General features: G+C 44.0%; 1 protein-coding gene across 1 annotated transcript; it reads left to right on the top strand.

Annotated features, from left to right (window-relative positions):
* Positions 1–16056: 16056 nt before the first annotated feature.
* Positions 16057–17474, top strand: LOC123185960 (xyloglucan endotransglucosylase/hydrolase protein 24). Its single transcript, XM_044597764.1, has 3 exons — positions 16057–16423; positions 16540–16739; positions 16841–17474. Exons 1-3 carry the CDS (start codon positions 16133–16135, stop codon positions 17238–17240), a joined length of 891 nt encoding a protein of 296 aa, XP_044453699.1. The 5' UTR covers positions 16057–16132; the 3' UTR covers positions 17241–17474.
* The last annotated feature ends 2277 nt before the right edge of the window (positions 17475–19751 follow it).

The raw sequence follows: 19751 nt of genomic DNA, 5'->3' as shown, positions 1-19751 counted from the left end.
AGGGGGCAAGAACATAGCAACAATTTGTGCATAATTTATTTTGCATGGTTCACAAATATGTGTATACTCACATGTAACATTGGTTTTAAATGATGTATGATTCCGAAATCCAGTTTGGCTCTAGGGAGCATATGCTCCTAGGCAACAAAAATGTATTTTGCAAATGTAAAAAAAACTGAAAAAATAGATCTGTTCATTGTCACACTCAAATGCTGCCTGCAAATTTTTAGGGGGGAAGTTAACCATTTTGACATGTGAAAAAAAAACAAGTCAAGTGTCAAATGTTAGCTCCAAATGTTATACTTAATTATTATTTTTAACTGACGAAGCACCGCTATTCCATTTCACATGAAAAATCTCAGGTCCGCTTGTTACACTACTATGAACTTCTACATAAAAATTAAGAACTTTTAAAATTAGTTCAATATTTATTTTGAATTTAGTGAGAGCATATGCTTCCTAGAGTCAAAACGACCATCCCGTATCATTTTAACATTAGAATCACAGAGCTGAATAATCCAGAGATGCGTATAGAAGCACTTGTCAGTGCCTGCTAGCCGTGACAGGCTGCTACGTCGGCGGTACGTCCCATGTAACCCAATGTGCCATAGTACTGCCTGTCTACTTCTTTACTCTGCTTGATATATACGGTCATGTGGATTTCAACTTCAAAGTTCAACTTAGGCATGTGCCTCGGTATATCTGATGGGTTTCAACTTCAAAGTTCAACTAAGGCATGTGCCACGATATATCTGATATCTTCTGGTGCGCTGATTATCTGTATCTGCTGAAACTGACGCTCAAATGATTACGTCCATAAAATAGTTGAGATTTTGTGGCGCGCGGTGCCACGGTTCACTTGGCTGTGGCCGATGTACGGACCGGAATTACCCCTTTCCTGCCCACCACCCGCCGATAGGGTTTCGGCCGTCACCACCCTCTCATTGCCACCGCGGTTGGGGTGGAGATTTGCGCGGGTGTCCTTCTTTGACGTGTGTCCTTCGGCGTCGACATCGCAACGATGATGACTCTTCCGCCGTCGACGGCTCACCCAGGTGGAGTGGCGGTTCCTGGTGGTGGTGACACTGCGGCGGCTCCGATCGTTGGCGGTTTCTCGGCGGAAGGAATGTCCCCATGGGACGTGCTCGGAGACAGTGGAGGAGGATCTGGTGGTCCAGTCGGCGATGGGTGCGAGTTTGCCAGCGAAAGCTTGGTTCGGCCTCGACCGAAACCGTCGACGGCCGCACCTGCGGGCGTTGTTATCTTACAGGAGGCGTTGTGGGGTGATTTGTGTTCCTGTGTGCTCCGGGGAAAACCCGGGCTTTTTGGATCGGATGATGGCGAGGATCCTGCGTCAGCACCCTTATGGGGGCATCATCTTTCAGGTAGTACATCAGCTGGAGGGACAAGTGTTTGGCTTCGGTGGCTGGGCGCAGGACTCTGTATGCTTCTCGTGCGGTGACCAAGGTGGAGCGGCGTCGCATCTATGATATCAACAACAGCAAGTCTTGGAGGCATGGTTCAACGAGGTCTCACCGCTGGATACCGTTTGGTGGGCACGCACAGGAAGGTGGCGCCGTCTAGCGTTGTGGTGGCGTCGACGACAGATTGGTCTAACAAAGTCAATGCATTGCTTACTTTTGAAGATGGGACAACGAAAGATGTCGACGGCTGATTCTACAACGTGTATATCAGTATATGCGATGCACGCTGGTGCCTGGTGGTCTGCTAGACCGGTTGGTGCTTCCAGGTAGACGACGGACGGCTTGTTGAGGCCATTAGTTTTCGTGGTGTGTGTTGGGGCGATGTTAGAACACATCATAAACCTTGTAGGTAGGGCGACAATTTTTGCCAGGAAAATGACCTTCTGATGTTTATTTAAGGCTAAACCAGGGGTGGAGGCAAAAAATTTAGCCAATGGATTCACTGTATAATTTAGCCAACGGCTGTACTGTAGCTCCGCCCATGGGCTAAACTGTGCACTCCTCCTTGCTGATTGTCTTCAGCATGATTTGTAATCATATGGAGTAATCAATAAAGCTCTTTTGATTCGAAAAAGGAAACCCGCGCCACCGAGAGGGCCAATCCTTTTTTCGTCTCTTAACGCGCCAGTTAGTATTGTTGGCAGCTTTTATTGAACGCTCACTGCGTCCAATAGCTCTCACGTTTAGCGAGCGCCCACGCTAGGAGGATCGCGGACCAGCCCATTCGGCTACCTTCTGCTCGCATGGTTTTACTAAGCTTCCAACATTCCTCAAAAAAAGAAAGAAAGAAACACTAAGCTTCCAACAGCTGACAAACGGGCCCTAATTTATTTCAAATTCATGATTTTTTTTAATCTGTGGTTTTTTCATATTCTTTAATTTCTGCAAATTCGCGAACAATTATAAATTATAAATTCTTAAATTTCACAAACTTTCTCAAAATTGTGAAGTTTTTCGAATACATGATTTTTTTTCCAAATCCATGAAGTTTTTTTACCAAACAGTTTTAAATTCACAAATTTTTATTCAAATCTGTCATTTTTTCCATATTCATTTTTTGTTAAACTTCTTGAACTTCTCTCGAATTAATATTTTTTTCAAATACATAACTTTTTTGAAAAATCATGATTTGTTTTCAAAGACAAAGCTGTACTGATCAATGGTCAACAGTTAATTGACCAACAGTCAAATCGGTTTAGAGACGACCGAGGGAGCGAGCAGCCGGGGTTGTTGGGCTGCGCCCCAGTTGGCGTCCCATGCGAGCTCCAATTTAGCTTCTTGAAGGCACCGATTAGGAAGACTAGCTGCAAGGCACCGACCGAACCATTTGCACCCATCCCTCAAGGCACTGACCGTGAACAAGGACAAATTTGCCCTTGGTGCACTTCAAATTGGGTCAAGAAAACATATAGCAAAAGGACTTAATCTGGTTGAGAACACTATCACACTCTATGAGACCAACTGTATGGCATTCTTTGGATCGAATTGGTGCTGCTTCAGACAGTGCCCTCTTACTCGGCCTAGCTCAACTAGCGACTAACAAGACACCAGTGTAACGACACGATTTAATGTGGTGGCTGGTTTTTCTATAGTATTTTTTGAATATGGAAAATATATATTAAGAAATACTTGAACATTGTTTGAAAAGACATACATTTTCGTAAAAAACATTAATATTTTTTAAACTTTAATATTTTCTTTAAAACATGAATACTTTGGATCTGTATATTTTGGAAAATAGGAACATTTTTGTAGACGCAAACATTTTTTGAAGAAGGTGAACATTTTTTCAAACAGGATTATTTTTTAAAAAATTTGAAAATTTTATAAATACGAAAATACAATTCGAATGTTCAGTTATTTTTTGGAAACGCGAAAAATTTAAAAAAATTCAATTTGTGGAACATTTCATGAGAATATGATTATTTTTCCCACTTTGATTGTTTTAAACTAGAACATTTTTTTTAAAAAAAGTGAAGATTTTTTGAAAACAATAATATGTTTTAGTACTAGATTTTTTTTAACTTTTTATCATTTTAGATTTTTTTAATAAAAGAAGACGATAAATAAAAAAACATTATTTGAACATATGTTTGAATACAAGTTGAACATTTTTTAATACTATGAAACATTTTCTTAAATTTTTACAAATACTTTTTAAAATGTCATGAAACCATTTTTGAAATGTCTGACCATTTTTCAAAGATGTACTTATATTTTTATAGTGGTACGAAAGATTTTTGCTAAATTACGTGGACAATTTTTTATATTGGATATTCTTTTTGTAAAATTTCATGATTTTTTTGAAAGGATGAAGATTGTTGAAATGTTAGAAACATATTTTTTGAATTTTACAAAAATTGTTTATACCAGATAATTTTTTCCATAATTTCATGAAGATTTTTTGAAACGCTAGAACATTTTTAAAATGTCACTAATAATTTTTGAATGGTATCAATATTTTCTAAAAGTTGTGTGAACATTTGTATTTATACTGCATGAACATTTTTCTTAATGTGCGATGAACAATATTTTAAAACTGGAGTAAATTAAATTTGTGAATATGTATTTACAATACTCGAAAATATAAACAAAAGTAAAAAAACCTAACAAACAAACGCAAATTAACACCACTGGGCCCCCACTTCGGACAATTTGATAGCAACATATGAATGCTTACATTATATGTTAACAAGGAGGGTTAAAGATAACCGGTTATGATGAAGGCCTAGAGGGGGGGGGGGGGTGACCCTATTTGAAGGCGGTAATGTTCAAACTGGGTATTAGCCCACACTTTACCGGTTATGAGTTTCTTTCTCCATTTTTTAAGGTCGTAGCTTGGATGATTTCAGGGCTTCGCGGGGAGTGCGTCAGGTGGACCTTATCTCCCCTACCAGTTTCTGTTGGTACCAGAAGGTCTATTCTGCATACTGAAATCCCATGGTGTTGGTGTTCTGGATTTGACAGTGGCGGCCACGACACCAGCTATTAACCATTTCTTGTTCACCGATGACAACCTCTTGTTTTGGGAAGCTACAAGGGGAAGTGCAATTAAGGTGCGGGACCTCCATGCATAAGTATGTAATGCTTCTGGCCAGCGCATAAACAACGATAAATCATCTATTTACTTCAGCAAAGGGGTCCAAGGGCCAGTATGGAATGAGATTAAAACATTCTTGATGTGCAAAATGAGGCGTTATCAAAGAAATATTTGGGGTTCCTAACCAATGTTGGGAATTCCAAGGAAGGATGTTTCAGGTATCTGAAGGACAGGATCTAGAAGCATATCTAGGGTGGATGGAAAAATACCTGTCAGCGGGAGGGAAAAAAGTTCTAATTACGTCTGTTGCACAATTGATCCCGACACATTCCATGGCTTGTTTTAAACTAACCCGGGACCTATGTGGGCATATCAATGGTCTCTTGCGGAAATTTTGGTAAGAAAGTAAGGAAGGTCAGAGGAAACATGTGTGGGTGTCATGAAAACAATATGCAAGCCCAAGTTCATGGGTGGAATGGGTTTCAGTGATGTCAAACGTTTCAACCTTGCTTTGCTAGCCAGACAAGCATGGCGCTTGTTACAGGATCCAAATTCTCTAAGTGCCCGAGTCCTGAAGGGTAGGTACTACCTTCATGCTGATCTTCTAGAGGCGACCTAGGGATTCCACCCTTCCCAGGTTTGGCGCTCCCTACTTGAGTTGTGAGACATTCTACCTTTGGGACTAATCAAAATAATTGTATCAAGTATGAATACACAAATTTGGCAAGATAATTGGCTTTTGTGGGACTATAAATTGAGACCAATTTGTGCTATTTCGGCAAGTCCATCTCAGTTTGTTTCAGAACTTATTGTCCCGGTGACAAGAACTTGGGACAAACAGCCTCTCATGGAATACTTTATTATTCTGAATGTGGATGTTAGCATGAACATCCCATTGAGTTCCCGTGTGCAACAAGATTTTTTTGCTTCACATTATGACAAAAAGGAAATCGTATCTATTTGATTAGCCTATAGGATGATCAGTGGGATCAAGCATCAACGAGAGGATTGGCTAGAGCACGGGTCGGGACACTCGAACCAAGCTGAGGAGAGAAAATCTTGGACACACTTGTGGAAGGTCAAGATACCATCAAAAGTTTGGGATTTTGTGTGGAGATTGTCTCATATGTCTCTGCCTATGAGGACAACTCACCATGAAATGATGATGGCGACTTCACCGACCCGCTCCATATGTAATTCAACTATTGACACATGGCGCCAATCTCTCTTCGAATGTCGATTGGCACGATGCCTTTGGGCTTTGGGTGATGAGGAGGTTCTCAAGTGTTTGCTCTCTAACCAAGTGACGATGCATGCTTATGGCTATTCTGGCTTTTGAATCCATGAATCAACATGATCTTGCAAGGGTTCTCATCACAATCTGGGCTATTTGATGGGCAAGGAGGAATCCCATACATGATAACAAATTTCAAAGCCCACTATTGACCATGCGTTTTGTCAATCGGTTCTTTGAGGACTTGGGAGATAGCTACTATGAGGAAATCAATGAGTACTATATCCATATCCATGGATTTTGCACAGGCTAGGTGAAACAGAGTTAGTTGATTAGGGTTAGCCACTCTTAGACACAAGTTTTAGGTTTTTCACCTTTGGACTTTTGGGCATATATTTTGAAATCACCTTTTTCTTTAATTCTCGTTGGGCTTTGGAACTTGAATTTGGGAACTATATAGCTTGTCATGTGGGATCCACCTGCCAGAAGGGGTAACCATGGGGTGATTCCTAAATACATGACCAATCAGTGAAATCTTGGGCATCTGTTCGCTGAAATCCATAGGTACAAAGCATCATCCAAATCAATGTATTCTCAATGGGCTAGGTATCCATGGCCCATGGGTATCTGGATCTATCGATAATTTCACCATCTGTAATACATACTATTGTTGTTTCTAAAAGAACATACTATTACTATAGCACTCAAGGAAATGAAAGGGATTCTACCGAAAGTAATCTTCTTCTCAAGATCTCAAAAACACCGGATGTGAACAAGAAAATAATTAAAAATAGTAAAAATAATTAAAAAAATCTATTTTTGGCACTAAACAAATATATATATATATATATATATATATATATATTTCACGTCTGGGTTCTACTATATATATTAACGCTTGGTCTTTTAGTTTGGTGGATAATTTTTAACATCCTCCATAAGGTCAAATTCACAAGGACACACAGGTGCGAGGGCACAAACCTGCCCAGTTGTGTCGGTCATCTAATTGCTTTAATATTCATCAACTTGATTAGTCTTAGGCCTTTGATTACTGCGGGGCGAGGTCTATTCATGCATGCTTTATGCAACTTTTGCCAGAGTTGCATCTATGCCATCTATCCCACCTCCCATGTCATTTCATTTCAGTTTTAGTTTTCACCCGCTATATATTATAAACCAAAAGTTTAAATTAAGTTTCATTAGCATGTGTTCATCGTGACGAGAACTTTTGAGCAATACAAATCTTGAATATATTCTGACAACTTTTTTTGAAAAAGTCTCAAATATTTAAACATGATAGTCGTAATAACATCCAATTTTACCAAGTACCATATGCTTTTATGGTTTCAGGGTTCTGGGCTAGGGCTTAGGGTTTGTGGCTTAAGTTTTAATTTTTGAAACTTGCTAAATTTATCATCATTTCCCAAGTTTTAGTAGTTGAAACTTGCCGGCCCGCCCGATTTGCCTCGTGGTCCACAAAGTCATTGTATTCCACACGAGGGCACACCAAATTTTAAGTTTCAGCTTCCGAAACTTGTGAACTTTTTCGTTCGCTAGTACCAAGTTTCAACATTTGAAACTTAACAAAATTTTAAAAACTCATCAAAACATGTTTAAATGGATCTTATTTGAAAGCACAAATGTGCATAAGAATTATAAATCTGACTTGTGCTTCAGAAGATATAACAGATTCAAATTCAAAAATCAGAAGAAAAACTGTGGAATGTAGCATGGGTGGAGCAGGCAAAAACTAAAAAAAACTGCTTGCATGAACCTCATCTAAGATAATTAAAAGTAAATCACACACCAAGACCGAACCAGTTTCCAAATCAGAAAGCAATGGAATGGCCGGAAATTTGCGTGCCACTGCACCTGCGTGCCACAAATCGTCTTCGGCTTCGTAAGTTACTTCGATGGTACTACAGGGCAGCTTTATCTACCACTCATCATACTCTAGTGGCACGAAGTCGGACCAAAACAAGTTTCGCAGCAAGTGCTGGCTACGTATGCCAAATAGCGTACTCGACAGAGACAGGGCCACTAGCTAGTGAGGTCAAACCAACACGGACCTAGCTAGCTTCTAAACAAGAACACGTCTCTTCTGCGCAAAAAAGAAAGAGTGGAGAGGAACACTCAGTTTCAATTTCCCACTTGCAAGCTAGCGGCTGTGTTTGTTTGGGTTTTAGAGACCAGTTTCCGGTAGAAATAAGCTGAAGCCGTAACAAACAGCTAAAACGGAGCTGCTTTGGGCTCACAGTCCAAAACAGTTTCAGTCGTATTTACGTGGTACTGGTTGTAGCGAGTCGAGCCGTGCTTCAACCCGGAAACTGTTTTGCCTCAGTGAAATTCCCACTGATGCCCTTGTTAATTCAGCCCAATTACGAAAGGAATGCCCCCGATGCCCCGTTTCAGTCGATCCCCGTCTCATCTCCTTCATCGCTAACACACGCACGCAGAGGGCAGCGAGAGGGAGAGGAACCTAGGGTTCTGCCGCCGCCGCCGCAAGAGCCTCCGGAACCTCCACTCTCCGCCGCCGCAAGAGCCCTCGCCGTCGCCGTCATCCACCGCCTCCACTCGCCGTCATCCGCCGCGGGAGCCGACGCTGCCTCCACTCGCCGTCATCCCTACTCGCCGGTCCCCTCCACCGCCTCCACTCACCTTCATCCACCGCCGGCCTCCGACGCCCACTTTGATAAATGTGATGAGGATGAAAATTACATGCCTGCAGTCTCACGGTCAACACCTTTGTTTGCCGACGTCGTTCCCACTTCCTCGGATGAAGGCAACATGAACTACACGCGTCAGTCAAGATATTTTATGTATATATGAGCAAGAAAGTGAGAAAAATATTTTTATGAAAGATTTTATGCATTACCATAGAACAAATCATTCTCTGTCAGTCAAGATACCATTTAAACAATCTATTAACACTAAATCAACAAGTTACCCTGATCTCAATATTCTAAGGGCATTTCAGGCTTTTCATTAGCTCAGAGTCGTTTCCACAGCTGCGTTGCCAAACAGCTAACCTGTACTACAATTGTTTCCGCGGCACAGCAGTTTTGCCAGCACAACAAGTCCACAGCTGAATCTGTTGAAATTGAAGCCCAAACAAACACAACCAGCATACTGTATACTTTCTTGCGGCAGCTCAATTTACTCTACCACACGTATACCAAGCCCCTTGGTTTACCGAGCCGTCGATCCCAAATTTTTCAACAGCAACTAGTAAGATCGTGAGTACTCCAATATATTACCTTAGTCCAAAATTCTTGTTTTAGCTTTGTCTAAATACGAATATATTTAACACTAATTTTTTTGAAACCGAAGGAGTAATATGCAAGCCTTTAACCTTCTGCCCATTCCTTGAGAAATTACTCCATAAGTAGAGGTTTATATAATTACGTGTCTGATGCTGTAATTAAGCGACAAGCACGTGCGTGCGTTAACATTCCGGACCCCATGTTACCCGGGCCCGTTACCGTAGCTCTGGAAACATGGAAGGATGCTTTTGTCGCTGCCAGTTTGCATCGTTTGTTCGGCCGCGGTTGCGGTGCTGCACGCCGGCTTCATGTTTGCACATGCGCTGCCCATGCCTCGCATGCCTGACGGTATTCTATAGTCTTACCAGCAAATCGAGAAAGCCTCCTCCCCCGAGGTGGTTAAATCAAGGGCCTTTTGGAATGCATGATTCTTTTTTCACATCAAAGGCCTGCAATTTCATATAGATATGAAATGACATAAAACAGAGTTATTAGGTTTATAAGAGAAACTAGGCTGAAAACCGCAACAACAAGAAAAGAAGAAGCATAAAACGGCTACAAAATGCTGGCCCAATACAGTGTAGTAAGCGAATTATTCGAAGATGTCTTCATGCAGGAAAAGTGACACTCGTGGGCACTGTGCGGCATCGACTCCCGTGAAAGCCTCAAGCTTTCATCCAGAACCGCCATATCTGCTCTACCAAACCTCGAGCAAGGGTCTGACCACACCAAACAGCTCCCACAATAGCCTCAAAACTGAACGGTCACAAACCAATGAAGAGGAAGCACTCTTCGACATACCTTCGAGGAGGAGAAAGACACCATTGAGCGCCATCATCGCCGGCATGAACCCCCGCCGAAGGTCAAGTTTCCGCTAGTGCCTTGAGCTCCACCTAGCGAGCCCTTATGAGGGGATCTTTGCCGCTGAACCCGCAATACGAGTCGGTTGGGATCCCCTGTAGTATTGTACGATCGATGTCGTGTGGATCCAACCCCACGTGTCATCGTCACTACAACACCATACAATACTGCAGAAAATCTCAACCCCGACAAGCCTCACAGACGTACCAATGAACTGGAACTATGCGGGATAGAGGACGCTGCCGCCACCATCGCATCGCCATGGAGCCCATACCAGGCCAACAACTAGTGCCACCAACGATCCACTACCTCACCTAGCCCACCAATGGGACCGCCTACCCCGACCATGGCCAACCCGGACCCCAAAAAAGCCTCCATCCCCTTCCGCAGCCACCACCAGTACGGTCGGCGTCCAACAAGAATGCATGAATCTTAAAATGCAAAAACAAGAAATCAATTAATAGAGTTTATATTTCATCACTCACTTTTGTTTGGACAAGGAAGGGCATGCCCCATCTCTCTACATTTTCGAATGTACATCACCAAATTTATTGCAGCAACTAACATGGTAACCAAATGGATCGGCTTACCAAAAAAAGAAGGAGAATTTTGACAAAATTCTCATGTCATGATCACCTTTGGAACTCCCAACTAGCCTTGTGGTCGCCTTCTTCTCCATAATCCAAAAATCTTTCTTGGGGGACGAATATCACCAGCATCCCCTGGTGAGAACCATTGGTAACATGAAACTCCAAGATAGCACCATTAAGTGGGGGATCACCATCCATATGTTGATTTTGTATAGTCTAACCAATTGAAGCCAGACTTGAGCAAACACCTTCAGCAAGGAGACAACATACGTACGTTGATATTGTCTGGTCCCGCGAGTAAATGATATGTGAGAAGTTTTCACCCAAAGAAACACATGAATCTTTCGATGCCTATACACCACACGATCAATATATGCATGCCTACATAGAACACTACATCAGATGGCTCCATGCGTGAATAGGATAAAGAATGTGCCAACCGATACCCCATGAGAAACAAAGCCGTCTTTGCTGGAATCATAGGAGAAGTTCACTGAAAGCATGATGATGATGTTGATCATCTCTCTCATGCTACATGAACCATTCCCACACCATTATGAGAGGCCTACATCCCATCGCTCCCCGTCGTATATGTGTCACGACACACATTGAGCAAATTATCTTACTAAGATGTGCTTGAAACCACGGCCTCGAGCCAACATAGAGCAGGGACCACCGAAAAGAATAACAAATACATACTCCCTCCCTTCCAAGTTTAAAAGGCCTATCTCAATATTTTCATATTTCCATTATATTAGTCCCTCTTAGAGTCACATCTAGTTAAACTGATTTGAGTCCCACGCCATAGTTAATCAATGGAGATGAGAGAGAGTGAATTAGCAGCCATGCATGCACTCTTATCTTGCATGCACCATGAAAATCCAATTCGAGGGAGGGTGATGCACTTATAGCTTCAAAGTTGAACATGGGGATATTTAATTTGGCAGTTTTGAACCCACGAAACTTGCGCCCTCCATTCACCATGTACCTTGCTTGCTGAGAATTTTGAGATGAGCCCTTTAAATCAGAAGGGAGGGAGTAGTTTATGTATCGAAAGGTTGAAAAGACAAAGTTAAAAACTACATTATCACACTAAAAGTTAGCCTCGTGTTGGGGAGTTTTTCAATTGTCCTACAAGGCACGTCAAGCTCAAATGATTGCGACTCAAAATCCGACAGTTCCTTTCTAGAACAAACATTCCAAAGGTCTGTGATCAACACCTCAATAAACTTATCTTATTGTGCTTTACAAATATGAAAAATCATCATTCGTCGAGGCGGATGTTTTGAGCCATGGGCATGGAAGAAATGATGCCCAAACGCCAATGGATAAGTTTCCATGTCATGCATTCGGACAAAGTTAAAAACTACTCGTGCTCTCACCCGTTGTGGCCTATATGTCTACTGTAAGTGCCTTCCTATGAAGGAGAGAAGCCAAACATGCATGTGTGCTTTTGTTATGCACTTGCCCTCCATAACATTGCTTCATCGAAAGGATTTGTGGCTCCCTCAAACTGAAACCTATATGTCGAGCTTGCCAAGACGTCGATCGAGTCCCGTGGAGTTGGATCAAGGTGTATAAACTATAGGTGGATGCCATGACATGTTGAATCATACATAAATAACAAGACATTGTTTAGGACAATGCTTGCCATTTGGATGTTACAACATATGCTACAAATTTGAACAGACAAGAAGTCAATACAAACAAAACAAAGGGATTACTTGAAGTGCATGCTCATGTTAGAAATTCTTAAGGATGCAATGGGTTTCTATGAAGTAATTTAAGTAGGATCAACATAATCCCATTAGGAAAATACGATGAACAAATAAGTCCCCACCAAAACAAACCAAAGGATAAGGTTAGAGGGTCCCTACTGAAATTACTCCATAGAACCTAGTATTTTGTTCGAAAGACATACATAGAAAAGTTGTTAAATTATAATATTCCAATTCCTGTAAATTTTCTTGAAAAGTCCACAATGCATAGGAGGGCTAATTAATGTCTACAATACCCTGCTTGATGGAGGTACATCCACGGTGTGGTAGGGAACTTGATCGAGGGCGGTGACAGTGCCATGCCCTCTGGATATATCTATAGAGGACAGGAGGGCCCCTATGATAGTAGGGCGGCCAAGCCAAAGCTCGACGTCCACCGGCAATCCGGAGCACATCACCACCTTGGTGGACAAGACAAATAGTCCCTTCTGAATTATGCTACAAATCGTCTATATACAACATGATTTAATTGACGTCTGTTATCTACCAAACGTAGCATAGGACAACTCCTCGATTGACTCGGGACTTGTAGTGCCTCGTGCACCTATATAAGGCATGGCAGGGACCCCTACCCACCCTGACAGGCACATTATTATAGCAGGACATATGAGGCTTTAGCCCCTAGATGATCTAGCGGTCAACCCCCTTGTAAATACAAAATACTACTCCCTCCGTCCCAAAATAAGTGTCTCAAGCTTAGTAAAACTGTGTACTAAAGTTAGTACAAAATTGAGACACTTATTTTGGGATGGAGGGAGTAGTTCTAAGACAAACATGGAGTAGGGCATTACCTCGATCTGAGGGCCTGAACCTGGGCAAATCGTATTCGTGTGCACCATCCAGATCTCTTATGCGTTTACTATCCTCAGATGGGTATTCTCTCAAATTTACCACGACAGGAGGAGGGATTACTCACCTCCAATATGCAGATGATACAATGGTCATGGTTGAGAGGTTGGAGTTGAACGTCATCAACCTTAAGTTCATCCTCATGTGCTTCAAGTCGATGTCTGGGTTGAAGATTAACTCCACCGAGAGCGAGGTGGTATTCTTAGGATATACTTCGAAGGAGCAACATCGCATTGTGAACATCATGAAATTCATTTTCAACCTTCCCCATCACCAACCTTGGCTTCCTAGGAACAACGCTAGGATCCTTATGTGGGACCTGTACCTGCTAGTACATCAGGTTGGGTTCCGTATGGAGTAGTGATGGTGTAAGTTCTTGTCCAAGGGAGCCAAGAAGATCCTCGTCATCTCTTGTCTCTCTAGTTTCCCAATGTTCTTGGTGGGGTTGTACTTGCTTGCAGAGGGGGTCCATTGGGACATGGAGAAATAGATATCCCTCTTCTCTTTGGGATGGGGTGTGGATGAGAAACATAAGTACCACATGGTCAAATGGGAGCATATTTGTTTCCTCAGGGACCATGGCGGTGTCAGGATCATCGTATCCTACAAGATAAATGTGGCCATGCTCCTAAAATGGGTTAGGGAAATCATGCACTATTAGGGCCGGTCTCTGGTTGCGCCTCATCCCCTTGAAACGCCTTCAAGATAGTCCTTGATGACGTGTTCCACAAAGGAGGGATCCCTATTCTTGAGAACTATTCAGGGCGTTAAGCATCTCATTTAGGAGGGAGCCCGAAATGAGGCGGTGACAGTGAGTCGACCTTTTTTTGGTCGGACACTTGGTCTTACCCCCGTTCTTCGTTAGTAATGAACCCGATGCAACTCTTGTGGAGGTCCTCAGTAATGTCCATTGAAACCTCTCATTCCTCCGATCGTTCGGAGCAGATGATGGGTTGCCTAGGAAGCTCTTACGGCTCTTGAAACATGCCTTCTCTCTCCCAACCTCTAAAAACCATCTCTTGGAGACTATCACCTTCAGGCACTTTATCCTCTAAATCGGTCTACTTGAAGCTCATGGGGCAGCCTGGCCCAGTTGTATTGTGGAGATGTGAAGTGCGTGTGTCCCCTTTAAGATCCGGACCTTTCCATGACAACTTTTTCTTGGTCAGCTCCTTTCAGACACGAAAGTAAGGAATCTGACCGGCTCGGGCGACGACTTGTATCTTTGTGTGGAGAAGATGAGAAAGACCCACATCTTTTTCTCGTGCATTGTGGTGCAATTCTCGTGGAGTTGCATGTGTGAGGGCATGTGGTGTAGTTGAAACCCTGCAGATGTGGGCAAGTTTATCGCTATACTTGAATCTCTTGCTAGTAGAATGCGACACGTCCTCTTGTCTAGCTTTGCGGCACTTGCTTGGGACTTGTGGGCATCACGGAACAAACTTGTGATTGTGCACGAACCGTTGCGACATGCTACTGACGCTCCATACAGATCGCTTGCTTTCATTCAGCTATGGTGGTTGCTTGTGAGCCATAAGGATCATGACGTACGACAGTTGCTCCATCATGGATCGGCTGTAGGCCGTGGCTCGTTGACTCAGCTTTGGCAGTCGTCTTGTACCCGTTTTTCTTTGGGAAGAGAGAGGGGGGGGGGGGGGGGGGGGGTGGCTTGTTTGGCTGTCCCCCAAACAAGACTTTGTACTCCCTCAACCTTAGTTTAAAACTGGTACACTTATTATTTATTCATTTTAGGTTACTGCGACACTTATTAGTGCATGTACAATGGGGGCAGCACTAAGGTGATGCCCCGTGCATCCAGCTAGACCAAAAGGAGTGAGGCTATGGTATGGAGTTTTCATCCCCCATTGCTAAAATCTGAAGCTACCCCATGTCCCTCTGACGTGCTGCCTCTCCCATGACGAGTAACCAAGCAATTTCTCTCTCTCCCTTTTTGCCTTTCCTCACTTTTGCATGGAGGACCACTGCTCTTTCTCCCTTGAGAACCCGCCTCTTGCAGAAGCAGCACTGACACCTGCGAGGCTGCTGGTTTTGCTCCACGGTGGAGTCCGAACCTAGCTGGCCTGCGGGGCATCTGGTTTGGGGCTACGCGTTGGCCTTGCTCTATGGATCGTAATTATTCTATTTGGTTCATGCTTTATCTTTGAAACAGGATTGCGGCCTAATTTGCTATGTCTTTAGCACTCCGCTTGATGGAGAGGCGACACAACTGACTAGCCTCACCAGTACATTAGTGTTTCTTGCTGAACTCCGGTCCCGGTTCATTTAGAAAGCAAGTTTCTACCGGCTCGAAGCGTGTTTCTGGAAGTCGTAATTGCGATGTGACAATGCCTAATTGGAAATTAACTTGGCTTGCGTGCGGTGGGCATTGCTTGAACATATTCTCAAGCCAGCCGTCCAAATCTGTCCCTCGCTGAGACTCCATACACACAAGTAAAAAAGTCAAACAGTCCCAGATCGACCGTATCCCGCTCACGGCTTAGCATGTAGTAGTGTCAGAGACTAAACTATGAGCATTCCACTTAATTCGATTGACAAGTAGCTAATCTGAGTCGAGGCGCATGTAGTGTGTGTGCTGTGTGCATGATTGAGGTCAGGTCAGCGTGCCTCTGATAAGATATCAGTTCACTGAGATCTAGCCAGCCGGCTCCCATTGCAACTTGCAAAGAGCTCTCCATCTAGCAAACAGACCCCTCGTGCATTGCATGTGACGGGACGGCCGGCCAGCGCTTCCAAACCTAGCAAGCTTCATCAGCTTGCCTTCCCAAACCAGCAGCAGGTTCGCCCTCCCTTCGGCCTTGGGCAAGGCTGGCATTCGATCTCTCACGCATTTCCTCATCACTCTCGTCTCCAATTAATATATATACAGAAGTCTCTCTCTCTCTCTCTCTCTCTCTCTCTCTCTCTCTCTCTCTCTCTCTCTCTCTCTCTCTCTCTCCGCGTTGGAAGAGCAAGATAAAGGGTAGCTAGTTCCTCGGCACTGCACAAAGCGCCGGCAGAGATAGCTAGCTAGCCATGGCGCCAGCATTGCCGTGTAGGCCAAAGCTGCGGCTCCTGTGCGTAGCCTTGGCCTTCCTCCTGGCCGTGGATGTGGGCAGGGCGGACATCTACGAGGACCTCGAGATCATATGGAGCGCCGACCATACCTACTACTTCATGGACGGCGAGAGCGAGGCGCTGGCGCTCTCGCTGGACTATAACCGGGGCTCCGCCTTCAAGTCCAAGGAAATGTACCATTTCGTCCGCGTCGACATCGACATCAAGCTCATCGAAGGCAACTCCGCGGGCACCGTCTGCACCGTCTACGTAAGTACCTCTACAGTTCGTTTTCTTCCGTGAGAATTGCGTTAGTGCCAATGTGTACGTCTGAAGTTCACTTCTGACGCGGGTGAATATAATTCTGGATGCACGCGTACGTACAGACCATCTCGGAAGGGCCGTGGGAGGTTCACGACGAGATCGACCTGGAGTTCCTGGGCAACTCCACCGGCGAGCCTTACACCCTCCACACCAACATCTTCGCCAACGGCGTCGGCGGCCGGGAGCAGCAGTTCAAGCTCTGGTTCGACCCCAGCTCCGACTACCACACCTACTCCATCGTCTGGAACCCCAAGCGCATCACGTAAGCAAGCTAGTAGACTAGCACATTTCTCGATCTCTTTTCTTACGTACATACTGTAGATCATACCGATCTGAACGTATGGATGTGATCACCATTTGTAGGATCGAGGTGGACGGCGTGACGGTCCGGACGTTCGACAACAACGAGGACCAGGGCGTGCCGTTCCCGTCGTACCAGCGGCAGCGCGTGTATGGGAGCCTGTGGAGCGCGGAGGACTGGGCGACGCAGGGCGGGCGCGTCAAGACGGACTGGTCGCAGGCGCCCTTCGTCTCCTACTACCGCAACTACAACGTCACCTGGTGCCAGCCGTCGCCTGGCGTGCTGTGGTGCGGCACCGAGCCCGCCGAGTCCACGCACTTCAACCTCTCCCCCAAGGCGCTGGCCGACCTGCAGTGGGTGCGCGACAACCACTACGTCATCTACGACTACTGCCTCGACAGGAGCGACCGGTACACCGACGCCACCAGGCCCAAGGAGTGCTCGCTCCCGCCCCGCCCGTAGTCGCTACTGTCACACGTCGGGGCATCCGACACGGCGCAGCGACAGCAAGCGAGCGACGCCCGCTAGTCGTTCATTCGTCCGGATTTTTCACAGAGATTTTTTTTTGATTTCGGTTAGTTTTGTCTGAATATTTCCTTTTTTGCGGGTTGTCTAAATATTTCATACAATGTTCATAAAATCAAATATGTTCCCGAATTTAATAAAAAAATAATGAATTCCAAAGATGTTCACGAATTCGAAAAATGTTCGTATCATTGAAAAATAACGAATTTAAAAAATGTTCGTGAAGTTGAAAAGATGTTCACGACTTCAAAAAAAGTTCGTGAATGGAAAAAAATCGTTAAAATTGAAAAACTTTGTGAATTCAGAAAATGTTCATTAAGCAAAAAAATCATGAAATTCAAGAAATGTTCACAGATTCAAAACATGTTTCGTGTGAATAGAAAAAATGTTCATGAATTAAATTTGTTTTGAAAATCATGAATAAGTTTTTAAAATGTGAGGTGTCCAGGTGTGGCATGGGGGCCGCACTCGTCCGCTTCCAACACGCCTGCGACATCGACACTGCTATTGCCAACAGTTCCTACTTCGTAGGCGACTCGACTCTACGTGTGATCCGTCATGACCAAGGTATCAACTATCGAGACTGCACTTTCTCCCATGATGTTTGGATCATGATGGTCAATTCCCCTCTTGAGGCATGGAGGCCAGACAAGGTCCGTGAGTCTATCAGTGGGTTTGCTAAGTTCTTAGTTTGGAATAGAGATTTATCCAATAGAGCTCGCATACTGGTCAAGATTAGAGTGCCTGATCTTTTGGAAATACCTGTCAGTCATGTCATATGTGAAAGCCTAGATGATTATGGCCATGGGCAATCTTGGACTAGTGCCGTGTATATTTTGTCAACTGAACTCCTTGGGGCTATGGGTGGTGATGAGGATCCGATCCCACCTGATGGTGTCTTGCATCCTATGCCTCATGCTCTATTTGGTGGTATTTGGCATGATGCTGAGTTTGACCAAAATGAAAACCTTCATGCTGCGCCTGCTACCCACCAGGCCCCTGAAGATGCACAAGCTGACATCCCCATGGTTAACACCCCGCCCCAGGACCCTGAGATTGCTCATCAGGATCAGCCATACCAACCTGCTATTGAAGCTGCTGATGCATTTATTGCTCTACATGACATGATGTCAAAAATTATCTCCAATGCACCTGAGGTCCTTGATATGCTTGATGGTGTTGCTGTAGTCAGTACCCGTGTCCAATTATTCAATGTTGATGATGTCCATGGTCCTGTGAAGAAATGTCTGCTGACTGTTGTTACTGAAACACCACCGGAACCGTTGATCCCCTCTGTTATGATCTCTGAAGAGCTGGATGTCCCTGGTTCTTCCTCAGCTGCCCTGTTGCATGGACATGAGTCTGACATGTCACCTGCCATGCTTGATTTTATGGCCAGTAATCCAAACTCACCATCTGCTGAGGCAACACAGGGACTGCCTAAGGAACCAGTCGCTCCTCCTGCCATACCCCCAGTGCAGGTGATCAACAAAAGGAAGAAGGCCAATGCTCCACTGGATGTAAACGACCTGCGTCGTAGCCGCCGCATTGCTGGTCTGAGTGTGGGTTTTAAGAATGAAGCTGCTGCAAACAAAGCAAGGAACGTCAGTAACTGTCAGAAGAATCTGAACTCCGAGTTTGAACATGAAGTCAGAGACCCGACTGCTCCTCCACCACCTGAACTTCCACTTGGAACTATCCAAGCTCTTGCTACTATGTAGTGCATGATTCCTCCTGAGGAGGTCTCTGAAGAGAAGCTGATGACCAAGGTGGACCATGAATAAAGATTCTAGTTGCTCTAATTGGTCTTGTTATATCAAGATCAAGGAAGTTTGCAGAGAGTGTGTTTTCTTTATCTGCTCTTGGACTATTTTATCAGTTTTTATGAAGTATTTGGGTTGTAAGGAGTTAAACTCCATATTATATGCTTGTGAGTGGAACATCATGCACTATTTATATTTTTATTTAAGAGGTCTGAATGGTTAATTAAGTATATGTCAGATGTTGAATTAGGGTTATCAGATCACATGGCCACCTTATTCCATCACATCCTATGATTGTTACCCTGTTTCTCTGGATATGATTAAGTCTATCCAATATAAGCACTGTCGTACTAATTTGATCAATGAATAGAAATTGGAACATCCTAAATTGGAATGTCAGAGGAATTAACTCCCAGATTAGATGGGATGATGTTAGAGCGAAAATCAAAGAAAGCAACTGTGGCATTATTTGCTTGCAAGAAACTAAGCAAGATTATTTTGACCAATCTTATCTCAGAAATTTTTCGCCTAGAAGAATCAATCAATTTGCATATACTGCGTCTGTTGGCCTATCAGGAGGAATTATCACTATATGGAATGGCAGTCTCTTTACTGGAACTGTAGTCAGTCAAAGTACATATCAAATCACTGTGAGATTAACATGCAATTTATCTGGGAACATTTT

This window comes from Triticum aestivum, chromosome 2A (assembly GCF_018294505.1).
Source record: "Triticum aestivum cultivar Chinese Spring chromosome 2A, IWGSC CS RefSeq v2.1, whole genome shotgun sequence".
In the NCBI taxonomy this organism is placed as follows: Eukaryota; Viridiplantae; Streptophyta; class Magnoliopsida; order Poales; family Poaceae; genus Triticum; species Triticum aestivum.
The sequence above is the reverse complement of the archived record's forward strand: the minus strand, read 5'-3'. Positions and strand labels throughout refer to the sequence as shown.